Source organism: Somniosus microcephalus, chromosome 28, assembly GCF_052327205.1.
Source record: "Somniosus microcephalus isolate GS21.2 chromosome 28, FLI_Smic_1.0, whole genome shotgun sequence".
NCBI lineage: Eukaryota > Metazoa > Chordata > Chondrichthyes > Squaliformes > Somniosidae > Somniosus > Somniosus microcephalus.
The window spans coordinates 34,977,748-34,995,453 of NC_141014.1; the positions used below are offsets into that span (position 1 = coordinate 34,977,748).

A 17,706-nucleotide genomic window follows, 5' to 3' on the forward strand; every position below is an offset into this window, starting at 1 on the left:
CACCAGACTGATTCCTGGGATGGCAGGACTGTCGTATGAGGAGAGATTGGGTCGACTAGGCCTGTATTCACTAGAGTTTAGAAGAATGAGAGGGGATCTCGTGGAAACGTATAAAATTCTGACACGGCTAGACAGACTGGATGCAGGGAGGATGTTTCCCCTGGTTGGGGGGTCTAGAACCAGGGGTCACAGTCTCAGGATATGGGGTAGGACATTTAGAACTGAGATGAGGAGAAATTTCTTCACTCAGAGGGTGGTGAACCTGTGGAATTCTCTACCACAGAAGGCTGTGGAGGCCAAGCTACTGAATATATTTAAGAAGGAGATTGATAGATTTCTAGACACAAAAGGCATCAAGGGCTATGGGGAGAGAGCGGGACTATGGTATTGAGATAGAGGATCAGCCATGATCATATTGAATGGCGGAGCAGGCTCGAGGGGCCGAATGGCCTACTCCTGCTCCTATCTTCTATGTTTCTAAATGTTCAGTGCTGGGAAATGGAGCACTTCCCCTTTTGGGCAGCCCGTATCAGCATCAAGCACTCTTGGGTCAGGTGCAGACGATTAGATGCAAAGTAAAGCTCCTCGTATTTCTCCCCTAACATTGTCCCTCAGCCCCAGCTGCAGAAAAGCACCCCTTTTATTGTGACATTATTCCATTTCTCACACCATCCATCCTGTTGCCTCTCTCAAATTAGTACAGAATTAGGGGCAGTTAAGTGCTAAGAGAATACAAAACTCATTTGAAGTGGGCACTGCAGCCAGCAGAGAGAAGACTTTCATCTCATCAGTGTGGATGGATTCGATCCCAGAGGTGAAAAGACTCCGTCTCACTTGCTGCATCATCTGGTCTGTGCCTTTTTCCACTCCTCTCCCCAATTTCTCTCTCTCATTTTAGTTCTCGTAACAGTTGTATCCTCTTTTTTGTTTGCACCAGGGAACAGAGGTGCAAGTGGATGACATTAAGCGTGTTTACTCCCTCTTCCTGGATGAGTCGCGCTCAACACAGTACATGAAAGAATACCAGGACGCCTTCATGTTCAACGAAATGAGTGAGTTCAGCCCTGCGGCAGTGGCTGCGGATTATTAATAAGTGAAATCTTGGCTGTAGCCATCTCGTCGGAGGCTGTGGAGGATATTGCCAGTCACCCACGTGCTCTCTCTGCTGGAGTCCAGGGCATATAAAATAAAATACAGTGCGGTGCTCTGATGGCACAGTACCTTGCTGTAGCGACAATGCCAAGCACAGCATTAATGGGCATGTTCCCCTCCCAATGATTCCACGTGTGGTAAACTTTCCTGATGTCAACAATCCATTCGGAGAATGACTCCAATTGTAATTTCTTTCTCAGCTAATTTTGCGCCTTTTCTCTTTCCATTTTTTCTTGGTGTGGGCAATGCCGGCGCTTTAATAATGCCCATCCCAAGTTGCCCTGAGTCCTTGTATCACTGCAGTCCTTTGTGCCGATGGCGCTCCCGCAATGCTGATCGGTAGGGAAGTCCAGGATTTTGAACCAGTGATGATGAAGGGACAAAAGTGCATGTCCAAGGCAGGATGGTGCCTGACATGGTGGTGCTGATGTTCCATGATAGTGCTGCTCTTGTCCCTCCTGGTGGTAGAGGCTGAGAGGTGCTGTTGAAACAAGTTTGGTGAGTTGCAGTGGATGTTGAACACAGTAGCAGGGGCACTAATCAAGCAGAATGCTCTGTTCTGAATAGTGTCAAGCTTGTTGAGTGTTGTTGAGTTGCAGCTGCACCCAGCTCCTGAGTGGCAAGTATTCAACTGCACCTCTAACTTGAGTCTTGTAGATGGTGGAGAGACTTTGAGGACTCGGGACATGGGCCACTTGTCGCACAGTATCCAGCCTCTGCTCTGCTCTTGTAGCCACAGGGTTAATATGACTGGTCTAATTAAGCTCCTGATCAGCGGTGACCAACGTTCCCTTTAAGCTGGGCGGCCGCGCAGCGCTCTGAAGGTCCCGCGCAGTCGGTGAGCCGACTTTTAAATAGAAAAACTGCGCATGCATGAAAGTTTGAATGGCCTGCGCCACCCAATAAGGGGCCGCGCGGGCCAAAAAAAATTAGAGAACGTTGGTGGTGAGCCCAGGCGGTTGATGGTGGGGCAGTAGGAGATGCAGAAGAGGTGGTTGATCTTTTCTTTTTAGAGATCACCATTGCCTGGCACTTAGCGAAGTGAGCGACCTTGGTACTGGGGAAATGGGGACTGTCCATTTTGGACATTCAGTGTTCGCATGAAGCAGTCAGCTAAGATTGGATCAGATGCAGCACAAAGATCCCTCTACTCCCATTTCTGTATCTTCGCTCCAACCTCAAACAAGTGCCCTCCACTGCACCAGTTTCCCTTCCCTGGCCATCTCGTGGCCTCTGAGCGAGATTGCCAGTTTAGTTCCAATTAATACTGAATTAGGCACAGTTTAGTGCAGTGGACTGCTGCCCACGAGGTAATGGGTTGAGACCGGCCAGTCGTCAGCCGGCAGACAGGAGGTTTTCATTCCATTTTTCTAAGCTGGATTTGCATCCAAAAGGTCAACGGCCCAGGTCTAGCCCACCGTGCCCCTGAAAATGGGATCAGGGAGGGATGAAAAAATCAAGAGGACGATCGCTATCGTGCAACTCCTAGCAGCCACTTACAGTGTGGCATTAGCAGAGGCCTGAGGGCAGCCTGACCTTAGCCTCAGGAAATAGTGTGTAGTGGGGGCAGCGAGGGGGAGAAATATTTGAGTGTTTTTGCTGCAATGATACCAGCTGGCTTTAAGCGAGATCAAAAATGTGCACTGGCGATTGAATAGCGTGAAATTAGTCGATCGTAAAGTTATGAGTCCTTACATTTCATTAATTTCACAAGTCAAACAGTGCACCTAAATTGTCAATCATGCTTCATAAAGGTGTGGCTAGAGTGGCAAAGTTGATTCTGGTTATTGGGAATTTAGGTTATGGCAAATGGTTAAGGAAGTTGTCTTGTTTCCTTTGCAATAAAGGAGAGGCTGAGTTGATCTCAATGAAGTTTTTAAGATTTTGAAAGTATTTGACATTTAATCCAGGAAGGTGTTCCACTGTGGCAAAGGAACCGGATTTGAGGAATAAGTTACCAAGGAAGACCATTGAAGCAAAGACTGTAAGTGGGTTCAAAAGACAAATAGATGTGTTTCTGGAAGGGATCGAAGAACATAAGAAATAGGAGCAGGAGTAGGCCTGTTCGAGCCTGCTCCGTCATTCAATATCATGGCTGATCTTCCAACTCTCCTCCACTTTCCTGCACTATCCCCATATCCCTTGATTCCCTTAATATTCAAAAATCTATCGATCTCTGTCTTGAATATACTCAACAACTGAGCCTCCACAGCCCTCTGGGGTAGAGAATTCCAAAGATTCACCGCCCTCTGAGTGAAGAAATTTCTCCTCATCTCAGTCCTAAATGGCCGACCCCTTATTCTGAGACTGTGACCCCTGGTTCTAGACTCTCCAGCCAGGGGGAACATCCTCCCTGCATCTACCCTGTCAAGCCCTGTAAGAATTTTATATGTTTCAATGAGATCATCTCTCATTCTTCTAAACTCAAGAGAATATAGGCCTAGTCTACTCAATCTCTCCTCATAGGACAATCCCCCATCCCAGGAACCAGTCTGGTGAACCTTTGTTGCACTCCCTCTATGGCAAGTATATCTTTCCTTAGGTAAGGAGACCAAAACTGTCCACAATACTCCAGGTGTGGTCTCACCAGGGCCTTACATAATTGCAGTAAGACGTCTTTACTCTTATACTCAAATCCTCTTGTAATAAAGGCCAACATACCATTTGCTTTCCTAATTGCTCGCTGTACCTGCATGTTAACTTTCAGTGATTCGTATACAAGGACACCCAGGTCCCTCTGAACACCAACATTTCCCAATCTCTCATCATTTTAAAAACTACTTTGCTTTTCTATTTTTCCTACCAAAGTGGATAACTTCACATTTCTCCACATTATATTCCATTTGCCATGTTCTTGCCCATTCACTTAGCCTGTCTATATCCCCTTGAAGCCTCCTTGCATCCTCCTCACAACTTACATTCTCGCCCAGCTTTGTATCATCAGCAAATTTGGATATATTACATTTGGCCCCCTCATCCAAATCATTGATGTAGGTTGTGAATAGCTGAGTCCCAAGCACTGATCCTTGCGGTATCCCACTAGTTACAGCCTGCCAACCCAAAAATGGCCCGTTTATTCCTACTCTGTTTTCTGTCCGTTAACCAATCCTCAATCCATGCTAGTATATCTATGGAATTTTGGAAAAATGACAACCAATGCATCCACTATCTCTATAGCCACCTTTTTGAAAACCCTAGGATGCAGGTCATCAGGTCCAGGAGATTTCTCCAGTGCTATTTTTTTTTACTAATACTAATTTCTCTCAGTTCCTCATTCTCGCTAGAGCCTTGGTTCTCCACTATTTCCGGGAAGTTTTTTGCATCATCTTCCGTGAAGATAGACACAAAGTATTTGTTTAATTTCTCTGCCATTTCCTAATTCCCCATTATAATTTCTCCTGTCTCAGCCTGTAAGGGACCCACATTTACTTTCGCTAATATTTTCCTTTTTACATACCTATAGAAGCGTTTACAGTCTGTTTTTATGTCTCTTGCTAATTTACACTCATATTCTATTTTCCCTTTCTTTTTATCAATTTCTTGGTCCTCCTTTGCTGAATTCTAAAATCCTCCTAGTCCTCAGGCTTACTACTCTTTGGCAACATTATAAGCCTCTTCCTTTGATCTAATACTATCTTTAACTTCTCTTGTTAGCCACGGTTGGACCACTTTTCCTGTGGGGTTTTAGTGCCTTAAAGGAATGTATATTTGTTATAAATTGTGTATTTATTTTTTAAATGCTATCCATTGCGTCTCTACTGTCATACCTTTTAATATAGTTTCCCAATCTACCTTCGCCAACTCGCCCGTCATAGCTACGATGTTTAGATTTAAGACCCTAATTTTGGATTTAACTAAGTCACTTTCAAACTCAATATAAAATTTAATCATATTATGGTCACTCTTCCCTAAAGGCCCCTTTACTATAAGGTTGTTAATTAACCGTTTCTCAGTGCACAATACTAGATTTAAAATAGCCTGTTCCCTAGTGGGTTCCTCAACATACTGATCTAGAAAACTATCTTGCATGAATTCGTCCTCCACACTATTACTGCAAATTTGGTTTGCCCAGTCTATATATGCAGATTAAAGTCCCCCATGATTACTGTATTACCCTTGTCACATGAACCTCTAATTTCCTGATTTATACCCTGCCCTACATTATAACTACCGTTTGGGGGCCTATAGCAACTCCCACCACTGTTTTCTGCCCCTTGCTGTTTCTTAGCTCCACCCAAACTGATTCTACTTCTTGATTTTCGGAGCTAAGATCCTTTCTCTCTACTGTCTATATTCCAACCTTTATTATCAGGGCTACCCCTCCTCCTTTTCCATTTTGCCTATCTCTTCCAAAAGTTAAGTATCCTGGAATATTTAGTTCCCAAACTTGCAACTATGCCTCCATTATGGCTATTAGATCAAACCTGTTTATTTCTGTCTGCGCTATTAATTCATCTATTTTGTTGCGAATGCTTCACGCATTCAGATATAGTGCCTTTAGCTTTGACTTATTTCTATTTTTCCCCGATGTCAACTTAGTCAGTGATGCCTTATTACCTTTGTTACTCTCTCTGTCCCTTCCTGACCCACTCTGCTTATTTTTACTCAAAACTCTACTCTGCTCCAGAGCCTTGACATTTCTCTCGCTGCTTTTAAAGTTACTCTTTCCTGAATCCTCCCGTCCCCCCCCTTCATTAGTTTAAAGCCCTGTCTACTGCCCTAGTTATTTGGTTCGCCAGGATACTGGTCCCAGCCCGGTTTAAGTGGAGCCCGTCCCAACGGAACAGCTCCCTCTTAACCAGTACTGGTGCCAGTGCCCCATGAACTGAAACCCCTTTCTCCCACACCACTCTTTGAGCCACGCATTTAAACCTCTAATCTGTTGGCCTCTATGTCAATTTGCACGTGGCTCAGGTAACAATCCAGAGATTATTACCTTTTGAGGTTCTGTTTTTTAATTTGGATCCTAGCTCCTCGAACTCCCTCAGCAGAACCTCATTCCTAGTTCTACCTATGTCGTTGGTTCCTACGTGGACCACGACAACTAGATACTCCCCTTCCCACTCCAAGTTCTTCTCCAGCCGCGAGGAAATGTAAGGGTAAATTCAGCGGCGAATTTACTCCAGAGAAAGAAGGAGGTTATTGGGATTGAAATCACTCAAAGGGAACAGGGCTTGTTGGGACCATTGGCTTCTGCCTGTTCCTAAAAATTATGTTTTTATATTGTGCATCCTTAGTAATTGTCTGTTTGTCTGTACTGGCTGCGTGCAAGCAGTAGAGTTTAATAAATCCTGTGCTTCTTTCACCCATTCAGAGTGAGAAAGGAGCACCACCTCCAGCTTTCAAAAGAGGTACAAGCTTTCAGTCCTATACCATTTAGAAATGATAGTTTAAAATGGGAACATCTCACTGAGGCCCTCCATTTCAACACTACAGTCCCACCAAGGGAGCCTCCATTTTAACCCAACAGATTCACCAAGGGGGGCCTCGATCTTAGCTCAGGATTCTCAACGTTGAGGGTTTGACTTGTCTAACATTCCAGATAGATCCACATACCCACAGTATTCTTTCACTATTCAAGTTTAATTATCTTGCTACATAAACAGAAAAGGTTACAAAGAGCTGTGACTGGGAATTATGCCATGCTCATGGCATTGAATGTAATTCAGTCGTTTGACACAAATTGTATTGCCTTGAATTACCCCTCTCTGCTGGGCTTCTAACACTTTCCATTTTGTACAGCCTTGTATTTCACTTTGTGCTACTCAAATTGGGGTCCACTGCTGGGAGGGGGGGAGTTGTAGCCTTCCAGTACTTTATCCACCAGACCATTGTTCACATGTGACCCTGGATGATGAATGTTAGCATGCCGCATCAGCGAGGGGGTTGTCCTCGCTCACTACACACACACACGCACACGGACATGCATGTACAAACAAGCCGGTGCACACACGCAGTCAAGAGTGGGACTAAGAACCCTGGCTAATTTCCCTCTGCCCCTTTCCCAGGCCCCGGGAAGACGAAGCCAATTGTAGTGCCGTCAAAACTGCCGGGCAGCGATGGGCCAACCCGGCACAGATTGGGAATCAAACCTGGGACCAACGTTCCCGCAGAGCTGCACGGCCGTACAGCTGCCTGGCGGTCCCGCACAGGCCGCTTCCCGTCTTCTCAGTGGGAGATTTCGCGAATGCCCGAAATGTGGAATGGGCTGCGCAGCCCGTTAAAGGGACCGCGCGCCCAAAAGAACAATTTGGGGGAACATTGCATGGGACAATGACATACATCATTACGGGAAAAGATTTCAATCTGAATAACGATCTGTGGCATAAATGAGCTCTTGCCGTCAGATTACAAAACGGTGTGATCCAAGTTTCCGGTCATTGCTCTGTGTATGTATTTGGTGAAAACCGCATTGGGCTAGATTCTGATGGCCTCAATGGGCGAATAGTCCACCAGCATTCTCCAATTTGGCTTGCAGGTGAAGAATGGTCATTTACATTAGGGTCTGGAGGGGAGGGGGCTAGCAATCTTTATTATGAATGTTTATTATAAATTAATGACTTTCCCTGTGCTTTTCAATGGTTCTGCCACAACTCACTGGAGTGCTGGCAGGTTGTTCAGTGTCCTCCAATTTTGATTCCGGGTTGGTTTAGTGACTATCTTCATTGCCAAGCTTAAGAATCCACTCGGAAGCTGATCCGAGTTGTTCCTAACTTTTAACCTAAAACAAAAAAAAAAATCAAAATTGCACAACCTGAACCTAGAATCATAGAACGGTTACAGCACAGAAGGAGGCCATTCGGCCCGTCGAGCCCGTGCCGGCTCTCTGCAAGAGCACTTCAGCTAGTCCCACTCCCCCCGCCCTTTCCCCGGAGCCCTGCAAATCTTTTCCCCTCAGATACTTATCCAACTCCCTTTTGAAAGCCACAATTGAGTCTGCTTCCTCCACCCTCTCAGGCAGTGCATTCCAGATGCTAACCACGCGCTGTGTTAAAAAAAAAGTTTCCCCTCATGTTGCTATTCTCCTTAACCAATACTGCCACCCCACCTCCTTTCTTTCATAGAAACATAGAAGATAGGAGCAGGAGTAGGCCATTCGGCCCCTCGAGCCTGCTCCGCCATTTAATGAGATCATGGCTGATCATCCAAATTCAGTACCCTGTCCCTGCTTTCTCCCCATATCCCTTGATCCCTTTAGCTCCAAGAAATATATCCAACTCCTTCTTGAATATATTTAATGAATTGGCTTCAACTGCCTTGTGTGGTAGAGAATTCCACAGGTTCACCACTCTCTGGGTGAAGAAATTCCTCCTCATCTCTGTCCTAAATGGCTTCCCTATTGACGTAATAAAACTCACTACGCACTTGGTTCGAGTATAAAGCAAGGCTGAAATCAACTTGTTTCAGAACATGGAGGTCTAGTTGTACTTCTCTAGTTCCTTGTCTTACAAAATGTCCCTGGAAAGCTGGGCCCATGCCCGAGTATTTATACTCCTTGGACGGCGCCACCAGCTGGCTGTCCAGTGTTATTTCACGAGAAGTTTCTTGATGAATTATAACACCTATCTTTCCTGAACACCTTATATACAGCATCTTTTTAGATTGTACACTTTATTTCAAAAAATAAATGGGAATTCAAGGGAGTTTCCCGATGGCCCAATGGGTACAGCGACTACCTGGTGTCGAGCTAAGCCGTACAGACTAGAGGTCACGGGGTTGGTCCCTGAAGGGCCTTCAATAACCACAAAACTAGAAGTTATAGACTTAAGCAAGTTGGCTTTTAATCACTAAGATCAGAGCTAACATCTCAACACGCCGACTGGTTCACAGGAATGAGTCATACAGATCCTGGGATCTTTATGTAAGAGAAGTCAGGGGCGGAGCCAAGAGCCAAGACCTGGAACCTCCCAGGTTAGTCGGGAAAGAGGAAGTGAAACTATACACAGTGGGGGAGGGTAATATATATGAGTGCAAAACGAATACAGGATCGAGACAAACAGATTTCATTACATTCACCCCTTCTATAGATTTAGTCCATCGGGGTGATGTTTCTTAAAAGTTGGTATAAGTGAGTCTGTCAGGAGGTTTTGCAGTTCTCGGTGATCGGCGCAAAGCCGGTTGGGGTGCCTCTAGGGGAGTGGATTCTGGTTCCTCCGCTGTCCGGGCCTCCGCAGTGTCTTCCAGGTTATCTGCAGTGTCCTCCAGGTTAAAGTTGGGTATTGATACCTCTGGGCGTCCTGTCTCTTTGTAGTGTAGGTCTTCATCGGGTAGTCTCCCATCGTTCTCTCCGCCCCCCGAGGGAGCGAGGTCTTTTATGGAAACAGTGTCCTCTCGCCCGTCAGAGTATTCGATATAGGCGTACTGAGGGTTTGCATGGAGGAGCTGTACCTTTTCCACAAGGGGGTCCGTTTTATGGCCTCTCACGTGCTTCCGCAATAGTACTGTCCCCGGAGACGTCAGCCACGCGGGTAGAGATATGCCCGAGGTGGATTTCCGGGGGGAAACGAACATCTTTTCGTGAGGGGTAGCGTTAGTAGCAGTACATAACGGAGACCTTATGGAGTGGAGGACTTCCTGCCAGCGGGAGGTCGGAAGGCCTTTTGACTTTAAGGCTAACGTGACAGCCTTCCAAACAGTAGCATTCTCCCTTTCCACTTGCCCATTACCCCGGGGGTTGTAGCTAGTGGTTCTGCTAGTGGCTATCCCCTTCGAGAGCAAGAACTGGCGCAGCTCGTCACTCATGAATGACGTCCCCCTATCGCTGTGTATGTAGTTCGGCATGCCAAACATGCAGAATAGATTAGAGACACTTGATGACCGTGGCACTGGTCATGTCTGGGCAGGGAATGGCGAAGGGGAAGCGGGAATATTCATCAATGATATTGAGGAAGTATACGTTACGGTCGGTAGAGGGAAGGGGTCCCTTGAAGTCCAGACTTAGGCGCTCGAATGGCCATGTGGCTTTGATAAGGTGTGCACGGTCAGGCCTGTAGAAACGAGGCTTGCATTCCGCACAGATGCGGCAGGCTCTGGTCATTGCCCTGACCTCCTCCGATGGAGTGGGGCAGATTGCGGGACTTTATAAAATGGTATAGTCGGGTGACCCCTGGGTGACAGAGGTCGTTGTGGACACCCTGTAATTTGTCCGTATGAATGCTGGCACACATTCCCCGCGATAGGGCATCTGGGGGTTCATTAAGGGCTCCCGGCCTGTACATAATATCATAGTCGAACGTGGATAGTTCGATCCTCCACCTGAGTATTTTGTCATTCTTGATTTTCCCCCTTTGTTATTAAACATGAAAGCCACCGACCGCTGGTCGGTGAGCAGGGTGAAACGTTTGCCGGCTAGGTAGTGTCTCCAGTGCCGCACTGCCTCCACTATAGCCTGTGCCTCCTTCTCGACAGAAGAGTGCCTGATTTCAGGTCCCTGAAGGGTTCGGGAGAAGAAGGCCACAGGTCTCCCAGCCTGATTGAGGGTCGCAGCTAAGGCAAAGTCTGACGCATCGCTTTCGACTTGAAAGGGAATGCTTTCGTCCACTGCACACAGTGCAGCCCTTTCAATGTCCTGTTTAATACTGGTGAAAACCTCCCGAGCTTCAGCTGACAGTGGGAAGGACGTCGATTTAATGAGGGGTCGGGCCTTATCAGAGTAATTGGGCACCCATTGGGCATAATACGAAAAAAATCCCAGGCACCTTTTTAAAGCTTTGGGATTGCGTGGCAGGGGCAGTTCCTTTAGGGGGCGTAATCGGTCAGGGTCCGGTCCAATTACCCCATCTTCCACCACACAGCCGAGGATACAGAGACGGGTTGTGTTGAAGACACATTTGTCTTTGTTGTAGGTTAGATTCAGCTTTAGGGCAGTTTTTAAAAATCTCGCAAGATTTAGATCGTGGTCTTGCTGGTTGTGCCCGCAGATAATAATAATAATTCAACTTTATTGTCATTGTACAATGCACAAGTACATGAACAACGAAATGTGATCTTGCAAGCTCCCATGAGTCCAGTACAAATAACATTAACATTAAACGTAAATAGCACCGTCCTGGGAAAAGCAAAGCCGCTGCGTCTGTGTGCGCCGCCATTCCATTTCCACCATTCCTCCTGTCCGACAATCTTCAGCCCAACGCCCGGGCCTGCTCACCAGCCGCCCCTCCCGGGGCTCCTTCCGTGACCTTCTCACCAACCGCCCCTCCTCGGGGCTCCTTCCGTGACCTTCTGCACCTGGTCTTCCCTGATGGTCACCCCTCCAGGTACTAACCAGGCCTGGCTCTGCTTAGCTTCCAAGCCTTGCCCGTGACCCTGTCCCTAGTCCCAGGAACAGGGTCACTGTCCATAGTGACATTGTCCAGATAGGGGTAGGTAGCTTGTAGTTTATTCTCGTCAACCATGCGGTCCATCTCACGTTGGAAGACCGAGACCCCATTTGTTACCCCGAAGGGCACTCTGAGAAAATGGTAGAGGCGCCCGTTCGCCTCGAAGGCGGTGTATGGGCGGTCCTCCGTTCTAATGGGGAGCTGGTGATACGCGGATTTGAGGTCGATAGTCGAGAAGACTCGGTATTGCGCAATCTGGTTGACCATTTCTGATATGCGGGGTAAAGGGTAGGCGTCCAGCTGGGTATAAATATTAACAGTCTGGCTGTAGTCAATTACCATCCGTTTCTTTTCGCTATTTTTAACTATGACTACTTGGGCATGCCACGGACTGGTACTGCATTCAATAATGCCTTCCCGCAGGAGCCTGTCCACTTCCGCCTTGATAAAGTGCCTGTCTTCCAGACTGTACCGTCTACTTTTGGTCGCTGTGGGCCTGCAGTTCGGAGCGAGATTAGCGAATAAAGAGGGCGGGCTGATTTTTAAGGTTGATAGGCCACAGACTGTGAGTGGCGGCTGGGACCCGCCATATGCTAGCGTGACACTTTCGTGGTGGCACTGGAAGTCCAGGCCCAAGATTACATTAACACAGAGTTCTGGCATCACGAGGAGTTTTAAATCCTTGTAGTCCGTGCCTTTTACAGTCAGTGTTACCACACAGTAGCCCAAAATGTCCAAAGTGTGGGGCTTAGCAGCCATAGCAATTCTGCTCCGTGTAGGGGTTACCGTTAATGAGTGCTGCCGTACCAGGCTAGGGTGGATAAAACTCTCGGTACTCCCACAGTCAATTAAACATTTCGTTAAATTCCCGTTTACCTGTATGTCCATCATGGATTTTGTCAACGGGTGTGGCCTGGATTGATCCACCGTGATCGAAGCCACTGTTGGGCCCTGGGCGGCCGTTGAGTCGGGAAAAGATGGCGGATCCCAAGATGGCGGCCCGCACGGCACGCACGAGGCGGTGACGGAGTTGGAAATCGGATTCCCCCTGCAGACTTTGCTAAAATGCCCCTTTTTCTTACATTTGAAGCATGTAGCGTCCTTCGCTGGGCATCGTTGTCTGGGGTGCTTGGCCTGGCCGCAGAAGTAGCATTTCGGGCCTCGAGACATTGCCGCTGTAGTAGGACTCCTGGGTGAACTTCTGTGTGGGGACTCCGGCGGCGTAGAGCTGGTCTGAGACCTGGATGGGAAGATGGCTGATTCCAAGATGGCAGCCCCCTCGGCGCGCACGAGGCGGTGAGGGCCGCATGGCCGGAAGAATAAGAGTCAGAGTTTTTCTGGGCCACGTCCAGCAATCGCGCAGTGGCCACTGCCTTTTTTAAGTCCAGAACCACCACCTCCAGCAGTCTCTGCCGGATATAATTCGATTTGAGGCCCGTGATGAAGGAATCGCGGACCAATTCGTCAGAGTACGCGTTGGCCGTCACGGCCTTGCAGTTACAGTCCCGGACCAGGTCCTTTAGGCCCTGTAAGAAATCGTCCATTGATTCCTCTGGTCGCTGCCTGCGTGTAGCCAGCAGATGTCTGGCGTACACTTCGTTTACCGGCCTCTGCTATTGGGCCTTCAGGATAGTGATGGCCTCCGTGTAAGAGGTGGCGTCCCGGATGAACGAATAAATCCGCTGACTTACGCGAGTAGTCAGTAGACTCAGTTTATCTACCTCGCTAGCGGATGAGTCCCCCGCGAAGAGTTCGAAGCATTTGAGCCAGTGTCCAAATTGATTTGATGCTTCAGCAGAATGTGGATCCAAGTCCAGACGTTCTGGTTTTAAGAGTCGATCCATCCTAGTATTCTTTAGTGATTAAAATTGAAGGGCCTTCAATAACCACAAAACTAGAAGTTATAGACTTAAACAAGTTGGCTTTTAATCACTAAGATCAGAGCTAACATCTCAACACGCCGACTGGTTCACAGGAATGAGTCATACAGATCCTGGGATCTTTATGTAAGAGAAGTCAGGGGCGGAGCCAAGAGCCAAGACCTGGAACATCCCAGGTTAGTCGGGAAAGAGGAAGTGAAACTATACACAGTGGGGGAGGGTAATATACATGAGTGCAAAGCGAATACAGGATCAAGACAAACAGATTTCATTACAGTCCCTGTCTGTGCTGCTTGTTGATCTGATCAGCACTTGGTCTCATTGCCCCTGGACTATGAATGTGAAAAGTTTCCCTAGTTTCTATCCTGCAACGTCTGTAGACATTGAGTGAGAACAGGATCAGACTTGACGATGATGCTCTTCACCATCGAATAGGGTAGATGGAGAAAAACTATTTCACTGGTTGGGTCGCCTAGGACTAGGGGACATAGCCTAAAAATTAGAGCCAGACCTTTCAGGAGTGAAGTTAGGAAACACTTCAAACAAAGAGTGGTAGAAGTTTGGAACTCTCTTCCGCAACCGGCAGGTCATTTGTTAATTTCAAATCTGAGGTTGATAGATTTTTCTTAACCAGAGGTATTAAGGAATATGGAGTTAGGTCACAGATCAGTCATCGCATTGAATGGCGGAACAGGCTCGAGTGGCTGAATGGCCTCCTCCTGTTCCTATGAATAGCCAGACTGCGCTCACTTTGCGGGTTCATACATGACGACTGGGCAGTTGGAGGAGGCGCTGGAGGCTGCTGAAGCCTGTGTCCCAGACGAAGGCAGCTCCTTCAGGAGCGATACATAAATGTAGCTCTTTGGAACTGGTTGGTGCTGGTGATGGGACTTCCTATTTAAAGGGGAGTGGTCCCCAGTGGCTTTGCGGTCTGTGGAGCGGCAGAAACCAACTTTGATTTCTCTCGCTTCTCCCTGCGCCACTGAGCTGTGCTGAACAGTGCCTGTGGTAGACGGAAAGCAGATGGAACGAGGACGACTTGTTCCCCGTGCTTGTATCTCTAGTGACTGGTTCAGAGGCGCAGTGGCAGAGACCTGGGCGCCGTTTGTCCTGAGCGTCAGTTGTTACATGGCCTGATGTGGGGGGGGTTGAGGGGGGGAACCAGACAAAAGGGTTTACCGAAACAAACAAAGTGATAGTGAGACTCTCTTTTAGTAATTGTTGGCCAGCGTTTTGTTCTTAACGTGCTTGAGGGGGAAAATGTAAGATCGCCTTCAAAGTTGTAAAGCTGGTGAGTTTATGAGTTTGTGAAGTGAAATCTGACCGAGGAGTTTAGCCAGTCTCAGCTGGGACAGAAGTGGGACTGCCAACGTAAACCTTATCAGCCCCCGGCTAGGGAAGGGCAAAAATCACCCAGGGCATCCACTCCTAGTCACTGCCTAGTGACTGCTATTGGAAAGTACACATTGAATGAGACCATGGTCAGGCTTGGCTGTGAGGTCCATCCATTCTCCCACCCCCCCCCCCCCCGTCACTGATTTTTTTTAAATTCATTCAGGGGATGTGGGTGTCGCTGGCAAGGCCAGCATTTATTGCCCATCCCTAGTTTCCCCTTGAGAAGGTGGTGATGAGTCGCCTTCTTGAACAGCTGCAGTCCGTGTGGTGAAGGTGCTCCCGCAGTGCTGTTAGGGAGGGAGTTCCAGGATTTTGACCCAGCGACGATGAAGGAACGGCCGATATACTTCCAAGTCAGTTTGAAGAAACCTGACTGTTGCCCATTCTCCATTATAGTCTCCTGTGCCTCCCTCTGACTGTTTTTACTTGGTGTTTTAAAATTGGTATTGTATTATCTACAAGGCCATGTTGTTCTATTGGTAATACATGGCCATCAACTGGCCCGTTACAACAAGCCTGGGCTCACCCCGTGCTGCAACTTTGCCTCTGCACATCCCGCATGGAAATGGAATGACGTATTGCACTAAAGGGCTTCTCTGCCTGTGTGTTGCAGCAATAAAAGAAATGCACCACGGTAAGGGGCAGGGTGGTGATATCACGCTTGATGCTGCCCTCACATTGAGGTGCACACACTCACACATTCCTGCAGTGGTAACTGGATAGCAGTCAGGACTGGGAGCCTTGGCTCCATTGCCCAGGGAAACACTTGAGGCCAGTTGTAGCACCTCCGCGGCTCCCGAGACTGAGATCCGCCAACTCCGCACAGATCAAACCCTGTATGGCTCTGTGCTGCACCGTGCAGTGTCTGTCCCTACTAGGCAATGTCCCCTTTCTATTTTTGGTGCTCGGTCCCTTTAAGTGGCTGCGTGGCCCATTCAAATTTTCACACATGCGCGGTTTCTCCCACGTAAAAGCCGGTGCGCGGCCTGCGCGGGACCTCCAGATGGCCGCACAGCTTAGCGGGAACGTTGCTACTAATCCATCGGTGGGGCTAGGGGGTAGAAATGCCTTTTAAAACATGACTGAAATCTGGCGTGGTGTGTTTACACACAAATTTAGTCACTTTATCCTTTTGTTTTGCAGAAGGTGAATCGATGGACACCACTTAACCTTGGAGATGACGTGAATGCTTTTAGTGGTTAAAAGCTCTGAAGATGTTGCAATGGAGACCTGATCATTTTGTTGGTTTGAAGCATATTTGTCACTTTTTTTTATCTTTTCACAGATTTTTTTTTTTTGTACAATAAATTCTGAAAGACTTGAAATTTGCTGCGGGTTTTGTTTTTGGCGGCTCGTGCTCCGTTGGTCACAGTACACCTCCTATGAAGTTACGGTGATGGCTGGGCTGGTGGAGGCCAGCGCACCAGAGGGCTTTGCGCAGCGAGTTCGACCCCACACCCACCCCCCCCCCCCCCGGTCTCAGTCGGACTGGTCTACTGCCCATTTCTCGCAGCCGCTGACTTGCTGGGGTACAGCTTCGCAGGCACCAGCAACCGGTGTTCCAGTTTAAAAAAAAAAAAAAAAAAAAAAAAAATTAATTGCAGGGGGGCATTTTAAGCGGCTGCGCTGCCCGTTCAAAATGCCGATCATTTGCGGGTTTTTCCTCATCGAAAAGCCGGCCGGGCAGGAGGTCCGGAGAGCCGCGCAGCTTAAAGGGAACATTGCCAGCAACCCTCCACTGCCTCGCCCAAAAGGGAGATGCCGGCCCGTTAGCACAATCCTGTCCTCGCCTGACCGCATCAAGCGGGCCTTACTGAACGGTGATCAGGAACGCTGGCTGATTTTTAACCCCCCCCCACCCACCCAGCCCAGGATTGCTGGGACCAATCGCAGCTGCTGTCCCATCCGAGCTCCGCAAACTCCAACACAGACCAGGGATTGAGCCCTGGGCGTTCTGTTGGTATGCCTGGTCCTGTCTCAATAGTGTGCAGCTTGATTTGACAGGACTGCACTTTTTTTTTCAAGCCATTCCGGTAGGAGTCCGTCCTGTGGTGCAGAATTTTCAATTCCTACTCGCAAGGTATCCGGTGAGTTATGTTGTACTGTTTAAATAGTATTTAATACTCCAAGATTTGAAAATGTCAAGTTCTGTATCACACAAATGTAGTCGCATAAACAACCAGTTTAAAGGAGCTCTTCTGTACCATGTATGGAGTGTACCTTAACATCAATCTTTACTCCACAGTGAAATTTTTGATAATATTTCCATAGTCAGCTATGTGTTAGGGCAGTCAGTTCTAGGATTATAACACGTTCCCACTTGTGTACTTTCAGGCCAGGTTTGATGCGGGGCAAAGTCCTTCTACACGGGTCCATTAAGTTCTCTGAGCTGGGGTAGATCATGGGATGGCGCAGAGTAAAGCTCCCTCTACACTGCCCAGCATACCTTAGTCCAAAAGCGCCTCATGACGGGCCAGTGTGACATGATGCTAGCCATTCATACAACAAGGAAGCTACGTTCACTAGCACCCGGGTTCGGAAACATGTAGGACCTGCCAATCTGGAGTCAGAGAAAGGTTCGTCCCGTCAGTGTGGGGTACTTTCAGACCCAGGTCCCAGAGGTGAGCAGGCCACAGTCCAGCTCTCTGCTTCCTCGCAAGTGCAGGTATACTGAACTGCAGGCAGCTCCGTTTGTTCGTTTTGGGACCTTGTTTTAAATCGAGAGTTTAAAGTAAAATAGAGGTTACTGTGCTGTTGTATGGCTCCATTTTGGGGGTTGCCCAGGGTTACCACTTTTAAACAGTCAGTATTTCGGGTGAGCTATCCAGAATTTGTTGGGTAGAAACTGGAAACTAAAGTCTGGTTTTTTTTCAGCTGAAAGACCACCTTTTCCCCCTCCCCACTTGTGTGTCTTATAATGCGATAGCATAGATTGCTGAAGTTATTAACGGTTTCAATGA

General features: G+C 47.9%; 1 protein-coding gene across 4 annotated transcripts in view; it reads left to right on the forward strand.

Annotated features, from left to right (window-relative positions):
• Window positions 1–16,939, forward strand: part of ruvbl2 (RuvB-like AAA ATPase 2) — a 38,734-nt gene extending 21,795 nt beyond the window's left edge. Inside the window, exons 14-17 of one of the 4 annotated variants that reach the window (XM_085969772.1) lie at window positions 938–1,052; window positions 3,063–3,136; window positions 6,467–6,503; window positions 15,890–16,939. In XM_085969772.1, the coding sequence (XP_085825898.1) occupies window positions 938–1,052; window positions 3,063–3,136; window positions 6,467–6,503; window positions 15,890–15,915 (252 nt within the window). In that variant the 3' untranslated portion in view covers window positions 15,916–16,939. The remainder of the gene's footprint in view (window positions 1–937; window positions 1,053–3,062; window positions 3,137–6,466; window positions 6,504–15,889) is intronic. The other 3 variants (XM_085969774.1, XM_085969775.1, XM_085969773.1) reach the window with 3 other exon arrangements.
• Window positions 16,940–17,706: the final 767 nt, after the last annotated feature.